The sequence below is a fragment of the Podarcis pityusensis genome, assembly GCF_964106645.2.
Source record: "Podarcis pityusensis genome assembly, chromosome: 1".
NCBI lineage: Eukaryota > Metazoa > Chordata > Lepidosauria > Squamata > Lacertidae > Podarcis > Podarcis pityusensis.
Window position 1 is genome coordinate 3379762 of NC_138028.1, and position 21040 is coordinate 3400801.

Here is a 21040-nt window from a genome sequence, read left to right on the forward strand (position 1 = left end):
GTCGTTCATAAAAAACACGATGGCATGGCCGTCTCACCAGGAATCATGAGATGCCCTCTTCACAGATTGGTGGTGGTTGACGATTTCAAACTGTTGTGCATATTGCCCAGATTTTTAGAGAGGCCTATTCCACAAAGTATTTGCTGTGTGGAATTCAAGCTACATGCAGAGCTGCATCCCTGAAGGCAGAACATGATGCTAACTCGCTCTCCCTTCCTCCCAGCCACTCTTTGAGAGCCAGTTTTCCCACATTAGCACCAGAGTGGCTGGGGAAGCCCAGCCAGATGGGCAGGGTATAAATAATAGATAATGAAATTCTTATAATTTCTTCTTCTTTGGCGATCACTTGCAGCCAAGTAGGATGATCTTCCATGAACATGGTCTTAACCGTCGGTCCATAAATGACTATGGAGGCCAAATCTGGATCCACACATCCTTCCACAGTGGGGACATTGGTTTCTGGGCGGGAGTTGATCACGGTGTAGATTTGCCAAGCATGCCTTCCTCTTCACACGTTTCTCCCTTGCGTCCTGAGTTCAAGTGTCTTCAAAGCCCATGACACCTTTGGTAAAGGCTGTTCTCCAACTAGAGCGCTCGCAGGCCAGTGTTTCCCAGTTGTCAGTGTTTATACTACAGTTGTACCTCGGGTTGAATGTGCTTCGGGATGAGTGCGTTTGAGTTGCGCTCCGCAGCAACCCAGAAGTAACGGGTTTCGCCACTTGCGCACGCACAGACGCTCAAAATGATGTCATGCGCATGCGCAGAAGCGCCGAAACGTGACCCGCACGGGACGGATCCAGTTCGCATCTAGAGGTACCACTGTACATTTTTTTAGATTTGCCTAGAGTCTTTAAAACTCTTTTGTTGACCACCAGCATTACGTTTTCCATTTTTAAGTTTGGAATAGAGTAATTGCTTTGGAAAACGATAATCAGGTATCCGCACAATATGACCAGTCCAACGAAGTTGATGTTGAAGAACCATTGCTTCAACACGGGTGATCTTTGCTTCTTCCAGTATACTGGCATTAATTCACCTGTCTTCCCAAGTGATGTGTAAATTTTTTTGGAGACACCATTGATGGAATCTTTCGAAGAACTGGAGATGGCGTTTATAAGTGGTCCATATTTCACAAGCATACAGTAAGGTTGGCAGTACAATAGCTTTGTAAACAAGCATTTTGGTTTCCCTGCGCATGTCGCGGTCCTCAAACACTCTGTACTTCAATTGGGAAAAAGCCGCACTCGCAGAGCTCGGGCGATGCTGGATTTCGGCATCAATGTCGGCCCTCGTGGAAAGATAACTGCCCAGGTAGGAGAAGTGATTGACACTTTCCAACATTACACCATTGAGTTGGATTTGTGGCACTGCAGAGGGGCTGTTAACCCTTCTAACAAAGCTTAAACTATGCACAATGCAGCTGACCGCATTCTTGGACAGAGGAATCTGCCTCAAACCAGGTCAAGCTATTTGCCTAGCTTTTGCAGGGTGTGGGTAGAAACCTTTCCACCTGATACAAGATGCCAAGCTACTGAACCCAAGATCTTCCAACGGCACAAAAAGTAGGTACTTCCTTGTGCTTTCTCTCCCGCTGTTTTGCCCTATGGCCAATTTTAAACTGCAAGCTCCTATCTGTGCGGACTGAATAACTCTTTTAGTACCCATGTATACCAGTGAGACAGTATAACAATGATTTGTCAGAAGAAGCACCTTGGAGCTTTTTCATAAGGCCCAGAGTGCTAAACAATTACATACCGAGAAATTATACAAAAGGCAAGATTTCCCAAGTGTATTTGCTTCCCAAGTGTTCCCATAATAATTTATATACTTAAGATTTTGTCTCTTTGGCTGGTCTAATTAGGAACAAGGCACTCTTCCATCTCCTTGTTCAGAACTATTTCCCCAAAATTGATAATGTTTCTCTTTTTTCCTTCTTTTAGGTTTCTGTACCAGCCCAAGAAGTCCAGGTCAGGGATTCCACCTCAAGCAGGAGATACAGAACAATTTTACTGGGCAGCAACTGGTTAATAATTTTTACCTCCAAATGGGCACCCATGTAGATTTCAGGCTTCCAACACTAAAACATACTGAGCCATCTCTGGTCCAAATAAGCAAGAAAGGTTCTGTTTGTCATCCGTAACCTGCCTGACAATCTTTGCAAAGAAAACGTAACTTGCTCAGACTCTCTTAAAAATTAAGACCAAATTGATTTATTAATCTGGTTAAGAACTCTGATACAAAGCACAGTAAAAGGCCACAGACCAGTCAAGAAAAGGCTTCTGGTTTCTACAGTACTTGGACCAGACTCAGGTTGCCAGCTGCAGCTCAAGAACGCAGAACTCTGCTGGGCAAATGAAGGTCTCCCTTGTTTTTTTAAGTTTCAAAAAAGGTCCAGATAAAGAAATTCGGTATTTGCTGGTTTAAACACCACATTTCCCAAGGGGGACCTCATAATGAAACGAAAGCGAAAACCTAACTGAAGTTGCTTTGAGTCTGGAAGGCAAAAACTTTTTCCCTGGTATGCAGGAAAATGCTTACGACAGTGTACTGGAGTAACAGACTGCAGAATAGGCCTCAGATCACAGAAATGTATACAGGTTATCAATCTGTAAATATACACTATAAACAACTGTACATAATATGGCGTAATAGCTTTGTTCGCTGAAACAGCAGGCAACTTTTTTAGCTTAAGACATCTCCACTTGCCTGAACAAATAAAGGCACGACCTGACACATGCTAAATACTATCTGCTAAACTGGATGAGGCCGCCCTGCTCTGCTCATGTTGTGCAGAACATTTGTAGTGCATGCTCTACTCTTCTTCAGTTGCCTATCCCTTCTAAGTCTTCAGCAGCAAAATCCATGGAAAATAAGACATGTTATCCACTAATGCTTGAGAACAGTAGTAATGGTCATTCACAAACCTCTTAGAATTTATATTTATAGATATTTTCTGAAAGGCAGGTAGCTGAAGAGCTGTTGTTTTTTAAAGAAATATCAGAAACATGATATACATCTTCATGCTTTGGTGGGGATTCTACCATTTGGAGGTACAACCCACTAGGCAGTCTCCCAAGCAAGACCCGCTGAAAAGAATTCAATGCAACCCAGTGAGCCTTGCTCGGGAGAACCTAGGTCTTTTTAAAAAATACATATGTAGAAAAGGCTGCACGTGCTCCAGTTTGGAAATAAAATATCCCACTAGCAATTTGGCTCAGTGCAATGAACTGATGTCAGTTTAGAAGTAGTGTAGTGTGTCATTTACAGTGCAAAAATCTATATTCTTTGTACTGGCAAAACGGTCGGCACTGAGGAGGAGGAGGAGGAGAAGGCAGTGCTACTGATCCCCTGAGGAGAACGCTGTTGCAAGTGGGTATGAAGGCTGAGGGCGGCAGGAGGTTGTTCTTGCTGCTCCAATGCTTGAGAACGACCAGCAGCACTCTGGGTACAAGCGTTAACTTTCCAAATCCACTGCCTCGCTGGAATAAATTAAAAGAAAACGGGTACTTTACAGCTACGATTCCAGTGTCCATGACTACTGCTGTGAAGGTCATTGAGGAGTTTCCGCGTTCTCGAGCAAAGAGTGTCTGTGCAAAGGAGGGTGGGACAGCTCCCTCTTGTAAGTCTTTGGTGGCAGTTTGGGCAGCAGAGGGCTGGAGTTGTGGCGCGGCGGGACGGGGGGGGCCGCGAGGCTGTTGGGATTTGGGCTGAGCGCACAGCAACGCCGCAGCACGCGAGGCGACGGGGTGCTCGGAGGAGTGTTGGGCGAGTTCGGGCACGTGCTGGCTTCCCGCAGCCGGTCGGGGTCCCTGTGAAAGCGTCCCACGGGGGGCGGCTGGAGATTGAAGGAACAGTTCACAAAGTGCTCTGGAGGGCGAAGGGGCACTGGAGGAGGGGTGTCAGGAAGAGGAGGCGGGTCTCTGGGAGGCGGCGGCGGAGGGCTTAGCAGCAGACCAGTGTAAGCTGGGACTCGGGGCTGTATCTTTGGAGGAGGTGGGTGCCTGGGGGGGATAGCGGGAGGATCATCATCGGATCTGGAACCGCCCTGGAACACGAGAGAAGAGAAGTTACCCAGAATGCAGCAAGGCTCCCAGAGTAGCATGAAAGCAGAAGGATATTTAGAACAGGGATCTTGCACTAGTTTTTTTCCATACCTCTCTATCTTCTCCACAAATCTGCTTTTTAAAATCAAATTTTGTATTCTCACACCCCAATCTGAACAGCAGCCCCTCGGGCATGCAAGCACACACCACCTAACCGAACCTGATTGTGCAAAATGAAAGGAGCTCTTCCCCTGGAGAAGGACATCTCAAAATCTCCAGTAGCACAAATAGGTCCAGCTACTTTTGAGAAGGCTGCTGCTGTGGGATGTAATCCACTGGGAGCAGTCAAGTACAACATTCCTTGTTTTGCTAGAGTGGACATGCAGGGGATGTTTGGTCCAGCCGGTTGAAACTTCTTGTTCCTCCTGGCCTGGAGCATCCTTCCTTGCATGTGACTAGTGGGTGGACGTGATCTTTCCAGACCTGGTAAAAGGCCAAGGCCTGCTGCCACCCTCCCTCTTTTCCATGTTCCTTTCGTCCTGTGAACTTCCCAGACTGCTAACTGCAGTCATTAGGTCAACCCACATATGGGGTAAACCTGTTTTTATACACTTGTAACTTTAAGCCTTAAGCCTGCCTTCAGGGATCACTCTCTGCTCTGCCTGATCGTGAGTAAACTTTCTTTTTATTGCTTATGAACAAGACTGTAGTATCTTTATTCTTTTAGGAGGGATTCAAGGGGTCTTACCAGGAAAATATTAGAACACATTTCAATCTGGACAAGCCAGCTGGAACTACGTATTGTCTTAAGAAACTCACACGACTTTGCAACTAGTTTTCTGCTGTGTAAAGGGGAATGCACTCTGCTAAGTAAAGGAACTTGCTAATGCAAGTTAGGAAGGATATTAATAAACAATATTAATATTGCCACCCTGAACATTCCCGCAGCTGCAGCATGGAAGCGGCTGGCACACTGCATTTTGAGTTTGTGTGTCTGGCTACATACATACCTTGGAGTTCAAAGAATCATGATCAAACTTCTTGCGAGGAGGCAGAGGAGGAGGAACCAGAGCCTCTTCACTTAATTTATGCAAACTCCCACATGAGCTGAAGAACGACTCTGAATGAGGGAGGAGAGAGAAGTAAGAGAGCGTGTCACGTCTAACTTTTGCTGCTCTTTACCATCAAGGCCTTCAAGGAATTCAGAAGCCAATCTCTATGACTTCAACATTTCTAACAGAGAAGTACAGCAAATTTGTGAAATTGGCTGGTTTTTTAAACAAGAGACTAGCATAGAAATATTCTCTATTGCCGGCAGTCAAAGTCCATAGAAATTAACAAATTTGTTTAAGGGAATCCTGAAGTACTCACTTGATTGCGGCAAAAAGACAGGCGCAAATATGCTGTTGTTGCTACCTGTAAAGATAAGGTGGAAAGGAGATCATTTGCATGTCCCGTTGCCCAAGTCGGCTAAGAAAATAAGAGAAAGGCCGAGTACTGGTTGCTCATACAATGCCTGCCAAATAAGGACATAATTTTCTGCTACCAAAACTTTGCTTAAAGGACACCATGGGTTCTTTGGACCATTTACTCCAGCATACACCTACCTAAAAAGAACTTTCAGGTTCATTTCTTGCAGGATGAACATGCATCCAGTGCTTGATAAACCCATTTGTTTCTTAATTTATGAACAGGACTTTGAATATTCTGGGCCCAAAATTGTCTGAAGTTTCCAATCAGCATTATAGAAACTGCAGGAAGTCACCTCCTACCCTAATTTCAAAGTTCAAAAAAGGATGAGGGAAGTCCTAAGAGCAACACATTTTTAATGAATCAGATGATGCCAGGTGTTTGGTTGAACCCCCACCCCACCAAACCACAGTCAGCCTGCTTGTTGCCCCTCCTCCATTTCAGCTCAATAAAACCAACATTAAAAACAATCAGGGCTACTAATTTTAAAACAGGCTGCAACGGTTTAGAAGAATAGCGGAAGAAAGGAGAGGCTCAAAATATGGACCAAGTCACCCATCAGATTTCACAGGAGGAGAGCAATTTCCATCCCCCGTGCCTGTCTTCAAGCCAAGAGGTACAAAGAATTCACTTGGCTCCATTTTATCAGTGTAACTAATTCACTGGAGGCTACTTAGAACACAGACCATAAGAGCTGTTGAGATCCATGTCTAGGAACACGCTGAGGTCTGAAGATGCAGACACCGGCGGAGTGGATGGTATGACTGGCGAGGTTGGTGCTGACGCTGCAGACTCGTGTTCGGCTTCTGTAATTCTACTGAAACTGATCTTGTAGGGCTCCTTTTCAAGAGGCGTTGGGTGGCCCCTCAATGTGCCCGACGTGGAGCTGTGCCTGCCGGCATTGGGCCTTATTCCAGGAGATTTCAGAGAGTAGTTTGTTTTCCTGGGCTAGAGTGAGAAATAAGCCATTTCAGAGATCTCCCTCCCACATATGCCTTGCAAGGAAACAAAACAGTGCAGGAAACGTTTAACGACGAAGAAACAGCTATCTGAAAGAACTGGGTTTTACGGGGTTACTCTGAAGTAAGTCTACACAAGGTTTTTCTTTTTAGCCGAACTATAGGCCAATTCTGTTCTGCAAAGCAAGTAAAAATAATTTCCTTCCAACGTTAGTGTGATACGAAAACCAAACGCATTTTCTCCAAGCCAAAATGTCGGGGAGGGGGATCCCATCAATTAATATTTAACAAATAAAATACCGCCCAGTTGTTCTGAAACTACATAGAAAGAGGGGGGAACACTTTTAAAAGTCAAGAAACAGAGTAAACAAACTGGAAGGAAGGGATTTTGATGGGAAGGAAAAAAGACACAGTTTCTGAAGGCATTGGGGTACCACATGCAGCCCCCCAGAATGTAGACTGGTTGCTCTCACCTGCCTTATAGGACTGAGGTCCAGCCACCCCTCCCTTCAGACAAGCAACCACCTGCATCTTTACGTACAAAGAAGCTCCTGCTCCACCCATTTTTTAAAAAAGTGCAAATCATATGTACACACTTTTAAACAGAATCGAAGACACCCCAAGGGACTTACATATCTAGGGGGCTGCTTGCAGTTTCGAGGCTCAATCTCCAGCGATTTGTTGAACAAGTAGTCTGTAAATTCTTTCTCTGGGGAGCTTCCCATGGGGTTCAGATTTTCAAAGAACCTCTGGAAAGACAAAAATACGTTTTCAACCAAACTGAATAAAAATTCCCATTTACAAACTTGGATGCGCCCAGACCCGTCTTTGAGGGAAAAGGTGCTGTGTTTGAGGCAGCAGTTCGACAGGCCAACCCATCCTTATGCCCTGCACTGAATTCACAGAATGCCATGAGAAGGAAGTTGGCGAACACCTAGCCTAGCTGTTTCCCCGTCTTGAGCAACATACATCATTTTCAGAACATGATGCTCACTTCAGATTAGCAAAGGGTGCCCAGAGTGGAGCAGTGCCCAGTTCTGAACTAGGCTCGTTTAACTGACACATTTAGCAAATACAGCTTGGAAAATGGATGCTCTGAGACTGCTGTTGTTGTTGTTGTTTAGTTGTTTAGTCGTGTCTGACTCTTCGTGGCCCCCTGGACCAGAGCACGCCAGGCACTCCTGTCTTCCACTGCCTCCCGCAGTTTGGTCAAACTCATGCTGGTAGCTTCAAGAACACTGTCCCACCATCTCGTCCTCTGTCGTCCCCTTCTCCTTGGGCCCTCCATCTTTCCCAACATCAGGGTCTTTTCCAGGGAGTCTTCTCTTCTCATGAGGTGGCCAAAGTCTTGGAGTCTCAGCTTCAGGATCTGTCCTTCCAGTGAGCACTCAGGGCTGATTTCCTTCAGAATGGAGATGTTTGATCTTCTTGCAGTCCATGGGACTCTCAAGAGTCTCCTCCAGCACCATAATTCAAAGCATCCATTCTTCGGCGATCAGCCTTCTTTATGGTCCAGCTCTCACTTCCATAGATCACTACTGGGAAAACCATAGCTTTAACTATACAGACCTTTGTTGCCAAGGTGATGTCTCTGCTTTTTAAAAATGCTCTGAGATATGCACAGCTAAATGTGAGCCTCAACTTCACATTTGCAGCTGCTGTCATAGCCTCGGCAGAACACCAAAGAGTTTTCTGTCACCTTCACATGCACACAGCCAAGACCACCCATGCTCTCCCATTACCCGTATGTCTGGTTCGACCCGTAAGCAATATGGCTGGTTTTGATACTGCTGGATTTCTCCTGTGATTTCAGCCACTTTCCTCCTCTTGCTGAAGTTGATTAATCCTTTCCCTTGTCTTTTAAGGAAGTCGGGATTCCCTTCCTCAGTCTTCAGAATATTTGTTAAGTATATTCCTAATTGGGGAACAGGAAAAGATTTTAAGTTTTCCACATTCATGCCATCTTTTTTGCTCATGACCAAGACTGTAAGTAGGGACGCGGGTGGCCCTGTGGGTTAAACCACAGAGCCTAGGACTTGCCGATCAGAAGTTCGGCGGTTCAAATCCCCGCGAGGGGGTGAGCTCCCGTTGCTCGGTCCCTGCTCCTGCCAACCTAGCAGTTCGAAAGCACGTCAAAGTGCAAGTAGATCAATAGGTACCGCTCCGGCGGGAAGGTAAATGGCGTTTCCGTGTGCTGCTCTGGTTTGCCAGAAGCAGCTTAGTCCTGCTGGCCACATGACCCGGAAGCTGTACGCCGGCTCCCTCGGCCAGTTAAGTGAGATGAGCGCTGCAACCCCAGAGTCGGTCACGACTGGACCTAATGGTCAGGGGTCCCTTTACCTAAGACTGCAAGTAAAGGAAGGGAAGCTCATTCTAACAGCTTCCCTGGCTCTTCTCGTTATCTATGCCTTTTGGCCTTGGTGGTGCCTATCTGTAGTATACATGCCAGCTGAATTTCTGATATTGTTTTTAAACAACTCTCAAGCATTTTGGACTGATTTGACCCTCTTGACCTTGCATTTCAACTTCCTTTGTACAAATCTCTGCCTTTTGGGAACATTTCCTCCCTTGAAGTCTATTGTGACCATGCTGGATTTTCTTGGGAATTGGACAGGTTCGTTGTAATTTGCCAGCACTACACTGTAGTCACTGTTGCCAAATGGCTTGGCAACACTTACATCTTGCACTAGGTCTTTTGTTGTATTGTGTTTTTAATATTTTGTTGGGAACCGCCAAGAGTGTCTGTGGCAACCCAGTCAGATGGGTGGCATATAAATATAAATAATATACATACCGTTCTAGGGCAGAATCATTTAGGGTATCTAGAAATTTTACCCCTTTATCCTGACTGGGCACATATGTAGTCTGAGAGTAGTTACTGCAGCTACTCATTACTTTTCTCTTAAAATGTACACAGAGACAGAATGAAAGAAGAAGTATGTAACATAAAAACGTTTGCTTGTTTAATAATGTAGAAAGCTTCTTTAAAAAACAAAAAACAGTGTCATGGCAAACTGCCCCTTAATTCTGCTTCTGTGCTGTAACTTACCAAAGAAAGGCACACAGGGTGGGTTGATTGACTTGAGTTTAGCAAGGTATTTTTTAAAGTGATCTTGACTTAATTCTACTGCTTCATCCAAAATTTTCTTTTTTCTCTCCTGCAGTGCCTAATTTAACAAGGAGAGAAAGAGAACCACACATTGCTGTATTTAATACTACAGTATATTTAACACTAGCCAGAAATCTGTGATCGTGCTATACATTATTTCATTTAATATCTTCATTTTTTAATTATTCAGCCAATCAAGTTACAAAGTCAGCTTTAGGGTCTGCCAAAGCTATTTTACCCAGTATATGAAGACAGACACTAGGAATACTCAGCAAATTGCAAAATGTATTGCAAATAAAAAACAATAAAAATGTTCATAATACAGAAACTGCCAAAAAACATTACCGGTACTATCCACCAGGTTGAAGTTTGGCAGAGCACAAAGCAAAATGGGAAGATAGGATCTCTGCGAGCTCTGAGATACACAGGCTTGATTCTGGAAAAGCAACTCTACCCTTCCATCCCAACCACATATATTTTCCCAGAGCTTCATTAGCCTTTAAATGTGGATAATTTTAGTTTTTAAAAAGCTGGCTACACTTCCAACACTGGTCCAGACACCAAAGCTTACCTCAAATGTGTGATCCAATCTGTACACGGAGACAGAATTCATTGCACTTACAATCTCCAGGACACCATTAAAATTATTCAAGTCTTGGAAAACCTGCAAGATTTCTATAATCCTGCCTAAGATGGCTACTCGCTCTTCAAAGTTCTCTGTTTCCACAATGCACCTAATTTTTGAGAAAGAGGGAGATAAATTCCATACATTTTTAGCTACCATGCTAAGTTCAAGTTGCTGGTTTTGGTGTATAAAGCCAAGAATCAGGATATCTAAAAAAATAATCTCACCCCTTATGTACCAAATCAATGGCTGCACTCTGCAACTGAGAGCCTCCCGTAGACGCCATCTGTTCAGGAGGCTCATTCTGCTGAGGTCCATTGAGGGAATGACTTGCCTAAGGCCACTCAGTAACCTTCATGGCTGGGCAGCGCTTCAAACCCACGCGTCTCTGATCCTACCCAAATGTTCTGTTTATTATACCACACAAATATCCTTGCATAAAAGAAACTAGAACGTGATGAAGACCATGTCTGTTTTCCAGAAGGATGCACCTGCCAGTTTCATACATTAAAATTAAATAAAAAGTGCTTCCTCCTTTTTATCATTAGCTGTTCCCACAAAATTATCTCTTCAGTTCCTCAAAGTTTAAAATCTAATTTGGAAATATGTGTACACATGCTATCTCAGGAAGTGGAAGAGGGCAATACACTGTGACTGTCGGCTGCACTGGGGACTTTGCAGGTGGCTCCCACCTGCCCCTCAAAGCCATTCTGTACCATGATGGTACAGAATCCTCTGGAAAAACAATCTCTCAAAGGACCTGTTGATGGCATTTTACCATTGCACTGTGGAGAGCGTATTAACTTATGGTCTGTGTGTGTGGTTTGGGAGCTGCACGGTCAGGGAAAAAACAATGCTGTCCAGGGTTGTAAAGACTGTGGAGAGAATTATTGGGTGCACTCTTCCCACCTTGGATCAAATCTATGCTGCCAGGTGCCATAAGAATGCGGCAGAGATAGCGCAGGAAAGTACGCACTCCGGAAATGATCTCTTTCAGCTTCTGCCTTCTGGAAGAAGGTATAGGGTTATAAAGGCCAGGACTAGCCGCCTGAGAAACAGTTTCTATGCAAATGCAATTCTGGTTCTAAACACAGCATACGGGGTCTCTATAGTATAGTGTATTTTATAGTATAGTGTATTTTAAAATGGGGTTTCAGAGTTTTTAGGGGGTTTTATAGTATAGTATATTATAGTGTATTTTAAAATGGGGTTTCAGAGTTTTTAGGGGTTTTTAAATGTTTTATGTAGTTTTTCAATTTCATTGTTCTGTATGGGACAATGACAATAAAGCTATCTATCTATCTATCTATCTATCTATCTATCTATGATGATCAGGCGGGATTTGAAACCACTCTATCAACCATGAAGCTGGTTTGATGCCTGCTTCAGAGAGACAGAGAGAGACAGAGAAAACCCGTTTTTATTTACCCAGTTCTTCCCTCATTTCCTTCTCTTCTACCAACCATCTATCCTCTTCCTTGCTGCCTTCTTCTTCCTAATAACCATTGCGAAACACCTGTTCCAATGCTGCTTCCCTCTTCCTAACATTCCATTTTCCTGGCCACTGCAATCACATACCATCAACCATCAATCACAGAGGTTTAAGGGGTAACGGGAAGACGGGAGGAAGGGACATGCTCAGCTGACTACAGCTTTTCAAATTAAGCATTTTTCAAACTGATATACTATAAAGGCAAATGTCACCAAAAAATCAGGTACAACACGAGTGAATGGCCCTGTTGATCATGGCTTATTATTCTAGTTCATTTCATCAGGTATCCTTCTACTTTCAAATAGTTTTAAAAAAATATTTCAGGTGATAAGCAACAAGAAGAAAGGTATGGAATGACTATAATCAGATTAATCTGAAAAAGGCAAGTTACCTGCAATGCTTTTTTTTAAGGGGCCCAAGCCTTACTAACAGAACATAACAAATAGTCGTACCTTGGAAGTCGAACAGAATCAGTTCCGGAAATCTGTTCGACTTCCAAAATGTTCGAAAACCAAAGCGTAGCTTCTGATTGGCTGCAGGAAGCTCCTGCAGCCAATGAGAAGCTGTGGAAGTCCTGTCAGCCCTTCGGCTTCCAAAAAAAGTTCGCAAACCGGAACAGTCACTTCCGTGTTTGGGACGTTGGGGAGCCAAGTCGTTCGGGAACCAAGCTGTTTGACTTCCAAGGTACGACTGTAATGGAAACTGTAAATGTTCAGTAAACATTTTATAATGCAAAGGTTAGGAGTTGTGTGAATGGTGTTATTATACAGTTTAGTCACTAGGTGGTACTGGACTTGGCTGTATATGGAGTTTCCTGCTCCTATTCTGCTTTGGTCTGAAAGATAAATAGAATAGAATAATATCTTTATTGTCATTGCCCCCTTCGGGGACAACGAAATTACTTGACTGCTCCATAAAAACTCTAATTAATCAATACAGTATAATACAGCAAGGGAGATTAGATGACTTTCAAAGTCCGGGCTTCCCATTCAGGGCCGAGATCGCTCTGGAGAAGAAGCTGTTCTTAAGACGGCTCGTTTTTGTCTTCATCGTCCTGTATCTCCGTCCCGACGGCAAGAGCTCGAAGAGACAGTGACCAGGATGCGATGGATCTTTTACTATGTCCAGTGCCTTCCTATGGCACCTTGTGGCATAAATCTGCTCTAAGGTGGAGAGTGGGCAGCCAACAATGCTCTCTGCTGCCTTAACAACCCTGCACAACCTCATCCTGTCCTGGGTAGTACAGCTTCCGTACCACACACATAAGCCATAAGTGAGCACGCTCTCAATGGCACAGTGAAAGTTATTGTCCGGCTCCCTGACGAAAAATGTGTGTTCTCATAGCCTTCTTTGACAAGAGCCTCCCAGGGCAGTGACCAAAGTGATGCCTCTACTTGATTCACCACTTACTTTTCAAACCAAAGCGTAAGGTTTGTGGTATGCCTAATCATTTTCAGCAGATTTGGAGAATTAATTTCTTTATCTTCTTTTGTCCACACACTCCCAACAAGTTCAGATGGCTGGACAGCCCTGAAACAGAAACAGACAAGCCCACGAATATGAGATATGGAAAGTTGAGGAAGACATTAATGCTACTGAAGGGATGATACCAGATATCAAGAGATGCGATATGGTGGTCACATGTCTGCTACTGTGGGCTGCTGCTCAGCAATTGCTCAGCAATTTTCCAGAAAGGGGAATCAGAGCTTACATGAGGACATCAATTTCAGCTAATTAATCAGTGGCCCAATTCTTCTAAATCTGAGGTCTGCCGATTCCATCATTCTAGGCTTGTTTCGTTTTTCAAATGACACAGTCATCTTTTCATGCATGCTTTAGCTGAGATTCCTTCACTGCAGTGGGGGATGCGGGTGGCGCTGTGGTCTAAACCACTGAGCCTCTTGGGCTGGCTGATGGGAAGGTTGGCGGTTTGAATCCCCACGACGGGGTAAGCTCCCGTTGCTCTGTCCCAGCTCCTGCCAATCTAGCAGTTCGAAAGCACACCAGTGCAAGGAGAAAAATAGGTACCACTGCGGCAGGAAGATAAACAGTGTTTCCGTGCGCTCTGGTTTCCGTCATGGTGTTCCGTTGTGCCAGAAGCGGTTTAGTCATGCTGGTATGTGGAGAAACGCTGGCTCCCTTGGCCTGAAAGCGAGATGAGCGCCACAACCCCACAGTCACCTTTGACTTAACCGTCCAGGGGTCCTTTACCTTTACCATTGCAGTAGGTTGGACTAGATGACCCTTAGGACCCCTTCCAATACTAAGTTTCTATGTTTCTATAATTCACCCTCCCTATTAAGTATCAGATCACTTGTACAAGAAACTAAGTATTAGATGCACTAACTAAAGAAGTGCTAGATTAAAAAAACAACATATTTCTACTAATCCTCTCCTTTCAGAAACCCCCAGTTATGGCTTTGCTGTATAAATCTTTATGATTTATACTGTACTTCAGAAAGATCAGAGCACCCACTTTAGAATGATCCAAGCACCCTCCCTTTTTTTGGGTAACTGGATGAGGTTGGATGCCTCCCAAATACCTAATGGAGAATAAACAAACCACTTTACATTTATTATCCAAGCACTCTTTAAAGGTAAGAGAGATTTTAATCAGAGACTCCCTGGTTCATCTGTGTGCATGAAGCTACCTTGAAACGGACTATTGGTCCATTTAGTCCTGGACTGTCCCTTCAAGTCTTTCCCCCATCTTCCTACCTTTTAATTGGAGCTATCAAGGACTGATGCTTTTGAATTCTGGTGCTGGAGGAGACTCTTGAGAGTCCCATGAACTGCAAGAAGATCAAACCTATCCATTCTGAAGGAAATCAATCCTGAGTGCTCACTGGAAGGACAGATCCTGAAGCTGAGGCTCCAAGACTTTGGCCAGCTCATGAGAAGAGAAGACTCCCTGGAAAAGACCCTGATGTTGGGAAAGATGGAGGGCACAAGGAGAAGGGGACGACAGAGGATGAAGTGGTTGGACAATGTTCTTGAAGCTACCAGCATGAGTTTGACCAAACTGCAGGAGGCAGTGGAAGACAGGAGGGCCTGGCGTGCTCTGGTCCAGGGGGTCATGAAGAGTCGGACAAGACTAAACGACTAAACAACAACATCAGGGACTAACCTTGGGACAATGTGCATCACCATGGCTCTTCCCTTGACTGCTCAGCTACTTTGATATGTTGCACCTGATTGGTGCATGACATAAATACCACAGACCGACGGTGAGCACTTGGAATATACTGGTATGGGAGTCCTCATACTGCTACCTATACCATTCAGACTGAATCTGCACCAATGAACCTGATAGGAGAGGAGCACTCTGTGGTTCGTCAGGTGATGGAGGTCCAACAGAACACACTCTACCTGTAGAGATCAGATTCCAGGAGAGTCAGCTGCCGAGCAATCTCTATGGGGTGCAGCGTCATGAGGTCAAACGTCTCAAACTGGCGGCTGATGTGCCACTCAATTGGGGGTGGAGGGCTCTCAAAAGTTATGTTGTGGCTAATGCCGTTTGCATGAGCTTGCTTCTTCCTCCTGATGATCTTGACAATGGATTCCACCCACTTCTTCATGGATTTGCCTGGAAGACATATTGGATACGGTGGGAAGGGAAGATCATACAGATGCTTTAATTATTTTGTGGCAGGGTTGCTCAGTTCCATATTCACTGGTTTGGGATTTTACGGTGGCTGAATTTATGGCCAATTCTGCAGGAAATGAAATGGCCACCTTCTGTATGCAGAAGCGTGCGCTGTACCACTGCACAGAGCAATGAATCCACTGCCCCCCATCTCTGGAAATCTTGTTCAACAATCCCCTCTAACACCTTATGTACACATCTAGTATTCTTCATCAGCCCTGCCTTTTTTCAAGCTCTGTATGCCATGTAAGAACATAAAAAGAGCCCTGTTGGAACTGGCTAAAGGCTTGTTTAAACCAGCATCCTGACTTCACAGCGGCTAACTAGATGCCCATGGGAAACTCAGAAGCAGAACCTGAGCACAAGAGCGCACTCTCCACCTGTGAGTCCCATCAGCTGGTATTCAAATGCATACTGCCTTTGACAGTGGAGTCAGAACATGGCCTTCATGGATAATAGCAACTGACAATCATAATCTCCATGATTTCCTCTGATCTTCTTTCAAAGCTATACAAGTTGGCTGGCCATTGCTGCATCTTGTGGGAGTGAATGCCATAGTCTGATTGTGTGCAATGTGAAGAAGTACCGTATTTTTCCGTGTATAAGACTGTATTTTTCCTTAAATTTTTGAAGTTTAAAGTAAGGGGTTGTCCTATACACGGATAGTGCATATTCTTAATTTTGGGTTAAAAAAATAGGGATCGTCTTATACATGGGGGCATCTTATGCACGGAAAAATGTGGTACTTATTTTTGTCTGCTCTGAATCTGCCAACTACCAGCTTCATTGGATGAGTTATAGAATAGGCTGGGGAAAGCAGTTTAAATATATCAGTGCAAGTCAAGCTCTTCCAAAGGGCTACACCTTTATGTACACAGTGTCCCAGTTTGCACATAATGCTAAGACAAACTATGGCTTAGCTTGAACGAGCAAACATGCAGGCTCCCGGAGAGCTGACTGAAGCCACCTTGCACACATAGTTTTTGACAAAAACCATGTGTGAAGTTGCTCTTAAATCATTTACAGCACTACTTTATATGTGAACTTTTCCTGGAAGAAGCAAGACACAGATTCAAAGAGCTTCTGATTGAAGTTATGAAACTGAGATGCTTTTCCTGTTGCAAAACAAAGTTAAATGGAAAGGAAACTGACAGAATGTCGTCGGCTTGTAGTGCTTGTAAATACCATTGTCTTCTGAGTAAGCACAGCCAAGCAAAATTTTCAGAATTTCTTAAGATGCTAAATCCACATAGCAGATGAGACAGAGCAATTTAAACAAAAGTCAACTCAAGACACGTACCTCTTACAGTGGAAATAAATGTTTCCAATTTATCAAGTAGCTCCTGATCTCTCTCAAAATCATAATAATGGTGTTCCACCCAGTGCCGAAACACATTTAATATCCTGGGGGTGAAAAGAAGTGGAAGGTGAAGAAAAAAATGCCACCAGTTTAGTTTTCATAAACCCAGACTGAGGCAGACACGTTCAACCAAGGAGAAATCAAGCCTAGAGATGGATGGCATTTTCTGATATTTTTTTTTAAAAATGTGGATTATTTTGTGAGCCACCAAGTTAATTTCTGATTAGAGGATTAAAATCCCCTGTGTCTAACAAACTGCAAATCTCTCTACACAGACATAGGGACTAGGAGCACACATCTTCTCCCAAAATAGCTTGAACCGCGTAACTCTCATTGTTGTAGGAAATCTGAAGGCAAGGCTTCAAGTGGAAAGTTGTAAGTACAGGCCTAGATATCAGACACACATATGAAGACCCACAAAACAACTTCCTAATAGTTAATCCAAAACATTGAGTTGCATCAATGCTACACAAACTCAAGAGTAGAACCACTGAAATTAATGGACATTGCTAAATTAAAGGTAAAGGGACCCCTGACCATTAGGTCCAGTCGTGACCGACTCTGGGGCTGGCTCATCTCGCTTTATTGGCCGAGGGTCATGTGGGTCACGTGGCCAGCATGACTAAGCCACTTCTGGCGAACCAGAGCAGCGCATGGAAACGCCGTTTAGCTTCCTGCCAGAGAGGTACCTATTTATCTACTTGCACTTTGACGTGCTTTCAAACTGCTAGGTTGACAGAAGCAGGGACCGAGCAACGGGAGCTCACCCCGTTGCGGGGAATCGAACAACCGACCTTCTGATCGGCAAGTCCTAGGCTCTGTGGTTTAACCCACAGCGCCACCCGCGTCCCTATTGCTAAATTAGGTTCATCCATTTCAATGGGTAAAACTTAGCTGGCTACAACCCATAATCTGCCTTAGAGGTATGCAATTTGGACTCTCCCCAGTACATGTATTATTTCAGACACATTTAGGCACAGGTTAATTCCCAAGATCATGCTCATGTTTTTCATAAGGGAAGCAGAAACATCTTCCAACAATATTAGTGAAAATTCACCCTTCTCCCTTGTAGTGCCACAGTAACACCTCCAATATTACGTGGGCATCTGGTCAAACAACAATAGAGAGTCCACCATTTGCCCTGACCTATCTGTGACTTATGAATTAGATACTTTCACTATTATCTTTCTCACTACAGTGGTACCTCGGGTTAAGTACTTAATTCGTTCCGGAGGTCCGTTCTTAACCTGAAACTGTTCTTAACCTGAAGCACCACTTTAGCTAATGGGGCCTCCCGCTGCCGCCGTGCCGCCACCGTGCAATTTCTGTTCTCATCCTGAAACAAAGTTCTTAACCCGAGGTACTATTTCTGGGTTAGTGGAGTCTGTAACCTGAAGCGTATGTAACCTGAGGTACCACTGTACTACTTAACATTAACACAGACCTTTACACTGTTTGCATTAAGCTTGTATTGCTAAATTGCTGTAACCCACCCTGGGACCTTATAGTGAAGAGCAGGTAAGAAATCAAATTAATAATAATAATTTTTACTACAAGCCTGGTAATGTAATTTATATTGCTTTGCGTGGGGAACCCTGTAATCATTCCTAGCTGTTTAAGTGCTTTACACATTTAATCACTGTAATTCTTACAATATAATTTGTAAGGTGAGCCAATTTATTACCCCCATTTTGCAGACGGTGCATCCTGCGAGAAAAGGTTTTTCCCCCCCTAAGAACACCCAGTGAGAGGTCTGAATTTCCCAGATCACATTTTTAGCTGCTATGCTGCACCCTCTCTTGGTACCATGTCCACTGATTTCCAGGGTAAACTCCCAGGCTGCAGTCCTACCACATCCTTACGCAAGAGGAAGTCCCACTGAACTCAAGGGGTTGTATAGTATTGCACTGTCTGGCCTCCCCACATAAACCAGGTCCATTCCCAAGCAATATGAGCATTGTGCACTCTCACATGAAATGAGGTAACCCACACATTCTCCCCCCTGATGGTTTAAGTCAGATTCTAAGAAAGAGATGAAAGCTCAAACCTGAGTTGCACTGGCTGGACATATTCTTTGCGAAATCTTTTAAGGTCTGCACTGATTGGCTGTTCTCCTTTCTCTATTGCCAGCCTATCGGCTTCTGTTGGCTCAGGCTCTGGGATTTCAAATCTAGTAATAAACAGGAGTTGAAAGGTGAATTACATGACATCCAGAATACAAAGAAAGGAGAACTATCTTAGAATACATTCTGATCCATAACTGGGTGGGGGTGGGGGATAAAGTGCTAACATTGAGACATATTAAGGCTGTTGATTTTAGGGCACTGAATTCCCTAACCTGCAAATAGCCTGTTATTTATTATATCTATCTTAATTCTGATATTCTAATTTTTGCATCCCCCCAAGACTTTTTTTTTAATAGCAAAAGGTCAAGAATGTTTCTATATCTTTCGATGCTTTTGCAAAATGAAGTTCTGCTCCCTCGATATCTCAACAATTACCTTTCCTGGCTTCTACTTTAAATTCCAGTAATGGGAATATTATTTATCTCCCAGAGTCATTCTGGACATGATTATCATGTCTTAACATACCCATGGAAGTTGCACAAATGAAGTGCAGTTTCCAATGTTATAGAAAATTCGCAGAATGACCAGAATGACCAAGAAATAATTTCTTAAAAACTAGGACACAATACTGTACTTTCAGGGATAATTTCTACAGTAACTAAAAACTAAAATCGCTGATCCACTGTAGAAAGGGAGTCTCTCTCCTCAAGTCCTACTGCGTTTTCTGCTCAGACTGCTATCTGACCTCACATTCTCTGGACAGTTGGGACGAGCCTTAGTGCTGCCAATCCAATGCTTCTTAACAGGCCTCTCACAAAATCATACATTCATAAAACATTTTAAAAATGACTTGATCAGTTTCCTGCAATCTCTCTCTTTTGTTTTCAAGCCTTTCTTCCCAGCTGGAAGGTTTATAAAGCCAACTGAGAAGCTAAGATCCAGAGTCGTGTTGTCAATAGGCCAAATTTGACGCCACCCTTCTTTGGCTCTCTTCATTTTAGATTTATTAGGGATATATTTTGCACAGAAAATCAACCTTAAGCAACATAATTTTTTCAGTACACATTCTGCTTTCGGTTTAGGCCAGACTGTTTTAGCTTCAGATTGCCAGAGACCACACGAGCCTAAAAGCGTTATTTAATTAAACACTTAATGGACTCTGGAGAACAGAAGAGAGTTAGGAAAAGCCCTTAGAATAGACAGCTCCAAGATGATTGTGCCAACACAAGAAATCTGCTTAACTTCTTATTGCAAATGTAACAGCTAAATCAATTGCCAAGTAACTGAGGTTTTTTTAACTTACCGTTCTGTCAACAAAGCTAGGAGTTCCTGGGGCTTACAAAATGAGCGGTACGTGGTAAGAAAAGTACGCACAAAATTAGGATCTAGAAAAGCAAACAGGAATAAGTTTAAATACAATTATCACATGAAAGATCTCTGACCTGGTTTTAGTTAACAACTGGTCCTTTCCCCCATGCCAATAATGCAATGAAGAGAGATATCAACCCTCCAGGTAAGAAAGCCAGATACCTGCATACATGTGATAGGTCAGTCGTTCAATGAGCTTCACTACGGTTCCACCTTTGATAATGGGAATTCCGTTCCGGCTCTGAAGGTTGTCTTCAAAAACGATATTCTCCTCGGAGTCCTCCACTGCAAAGCGGTAGACACTCGGACTGGGGAGCCGCAGGGGCTGCTCATTCTCCTCTTTCAACAGCACTGCATCCAACATTCGGTCGAGGGTGCTGCGGTACTGCAGGGAGATCAGAGCCGCCATCCAATTGTTCTTCTCCTCGCTAGACTTGGCCGCAAACATGAAGCTGTTCTCATCTTTAGGGACCAGTTCAAAGGCGTTCTTGTATTCACATGTGTCATCCTTATCAACTATGTGGACTTTCCTCATGACAATTTTTTCCTTCAGTCGGTACTCTGCGTTGCTGTAGCCCGGGAGCCGCGACTGACCGTGATTGGCTTTGCAGCTGATCATTAAGCCATCGAAAAGAAAGACGTGTCGCTCGTGTTTGGCTCCAACTCGTGCCAACGTCCCTTCCATTATGAATTCATTACAGCACTGGCCGATATCTTTGCCTTCCCAGCCATCGATGTTCTTCTGGATCTCATTCATTTTTTTAATGGCAAGGTGCTTGCTTCTTACTTGGCGATTATAGAACCAAAACACTGGCTCCCTAAAACACACAATATATGATTCAGGTAGGCAGCCGTGTTGGTCTGATGCAGTCGAAATAAATAAATAAAATTAAAAAATTGTC

At 43.8% G+C, this 21040-nt stretch overlaps 1 protein-coding gene and 1 long non-coding RNA gene across 2 annotated transcripts in view; one reads left to right on the forward strand and one right to left on the reverse strand.

Annotated features, from left to right (window-relative positions):
• LOC308470536 lies at positions 1-2988 on the forward strand. The gene is made up of 2 exons (XR_013982467.1): positions 1-1562; positions 1941-2988. It is a non-coding gene; the product is annotated as an uncharacterized lncRNA (long non-coding RNA).
• Positions 2188-21040, reverse strand: part of SOS2 (SOS Ras/Rho guanine nucleotide exchange factor 2) — a 41042-nt gene continuing 22189 nt past the window's right edge. The window contains exons 10-23 of the mRNA XM_081008669.1: positions 20301-20956; positions 20074-20155; positions 18752-18874; positions 16645-16748; positions 15068-15284; positions 13109-13228; positions 10153-10315; positions 9522-9639; positions 8215-8387; positions 7105-7221; positions 6200-6461; positions 5415-5459; positions 5054-5163; positions 2188-4045 (exon numbers count right to left, since the gene is read on the reverse strand). Coding sequence (XP_080864795.1) covers positions 3551-4045; positions 5054-5163; positions 5415-5459; positions 6200-6461; positions 7105-7221; positions 8215-8387; positions 9522-9639; positions 10153-10315; positions 13109-13228; positions 15068-15284; positions 16645-16748; positions 18752-18874; positions 20074-20155; positions 20301-20956 — 2785 coding nt within the window. The 3' untranslated portion in view covers positions 2188-3550. The remainder of the gene's footprint in view (positions 4046-5053; positions 5164-5414; positions 5460-6199; positions 6462-7104; positions 7222-8214; positions 8388-9521; positions 9640-10152; positions 10316-13108; positions 13229-15067; positions 15285-16644; positions 16749-18751; positions 18875-20073; positions 20156-20300; positions 20957-21040) is intronic.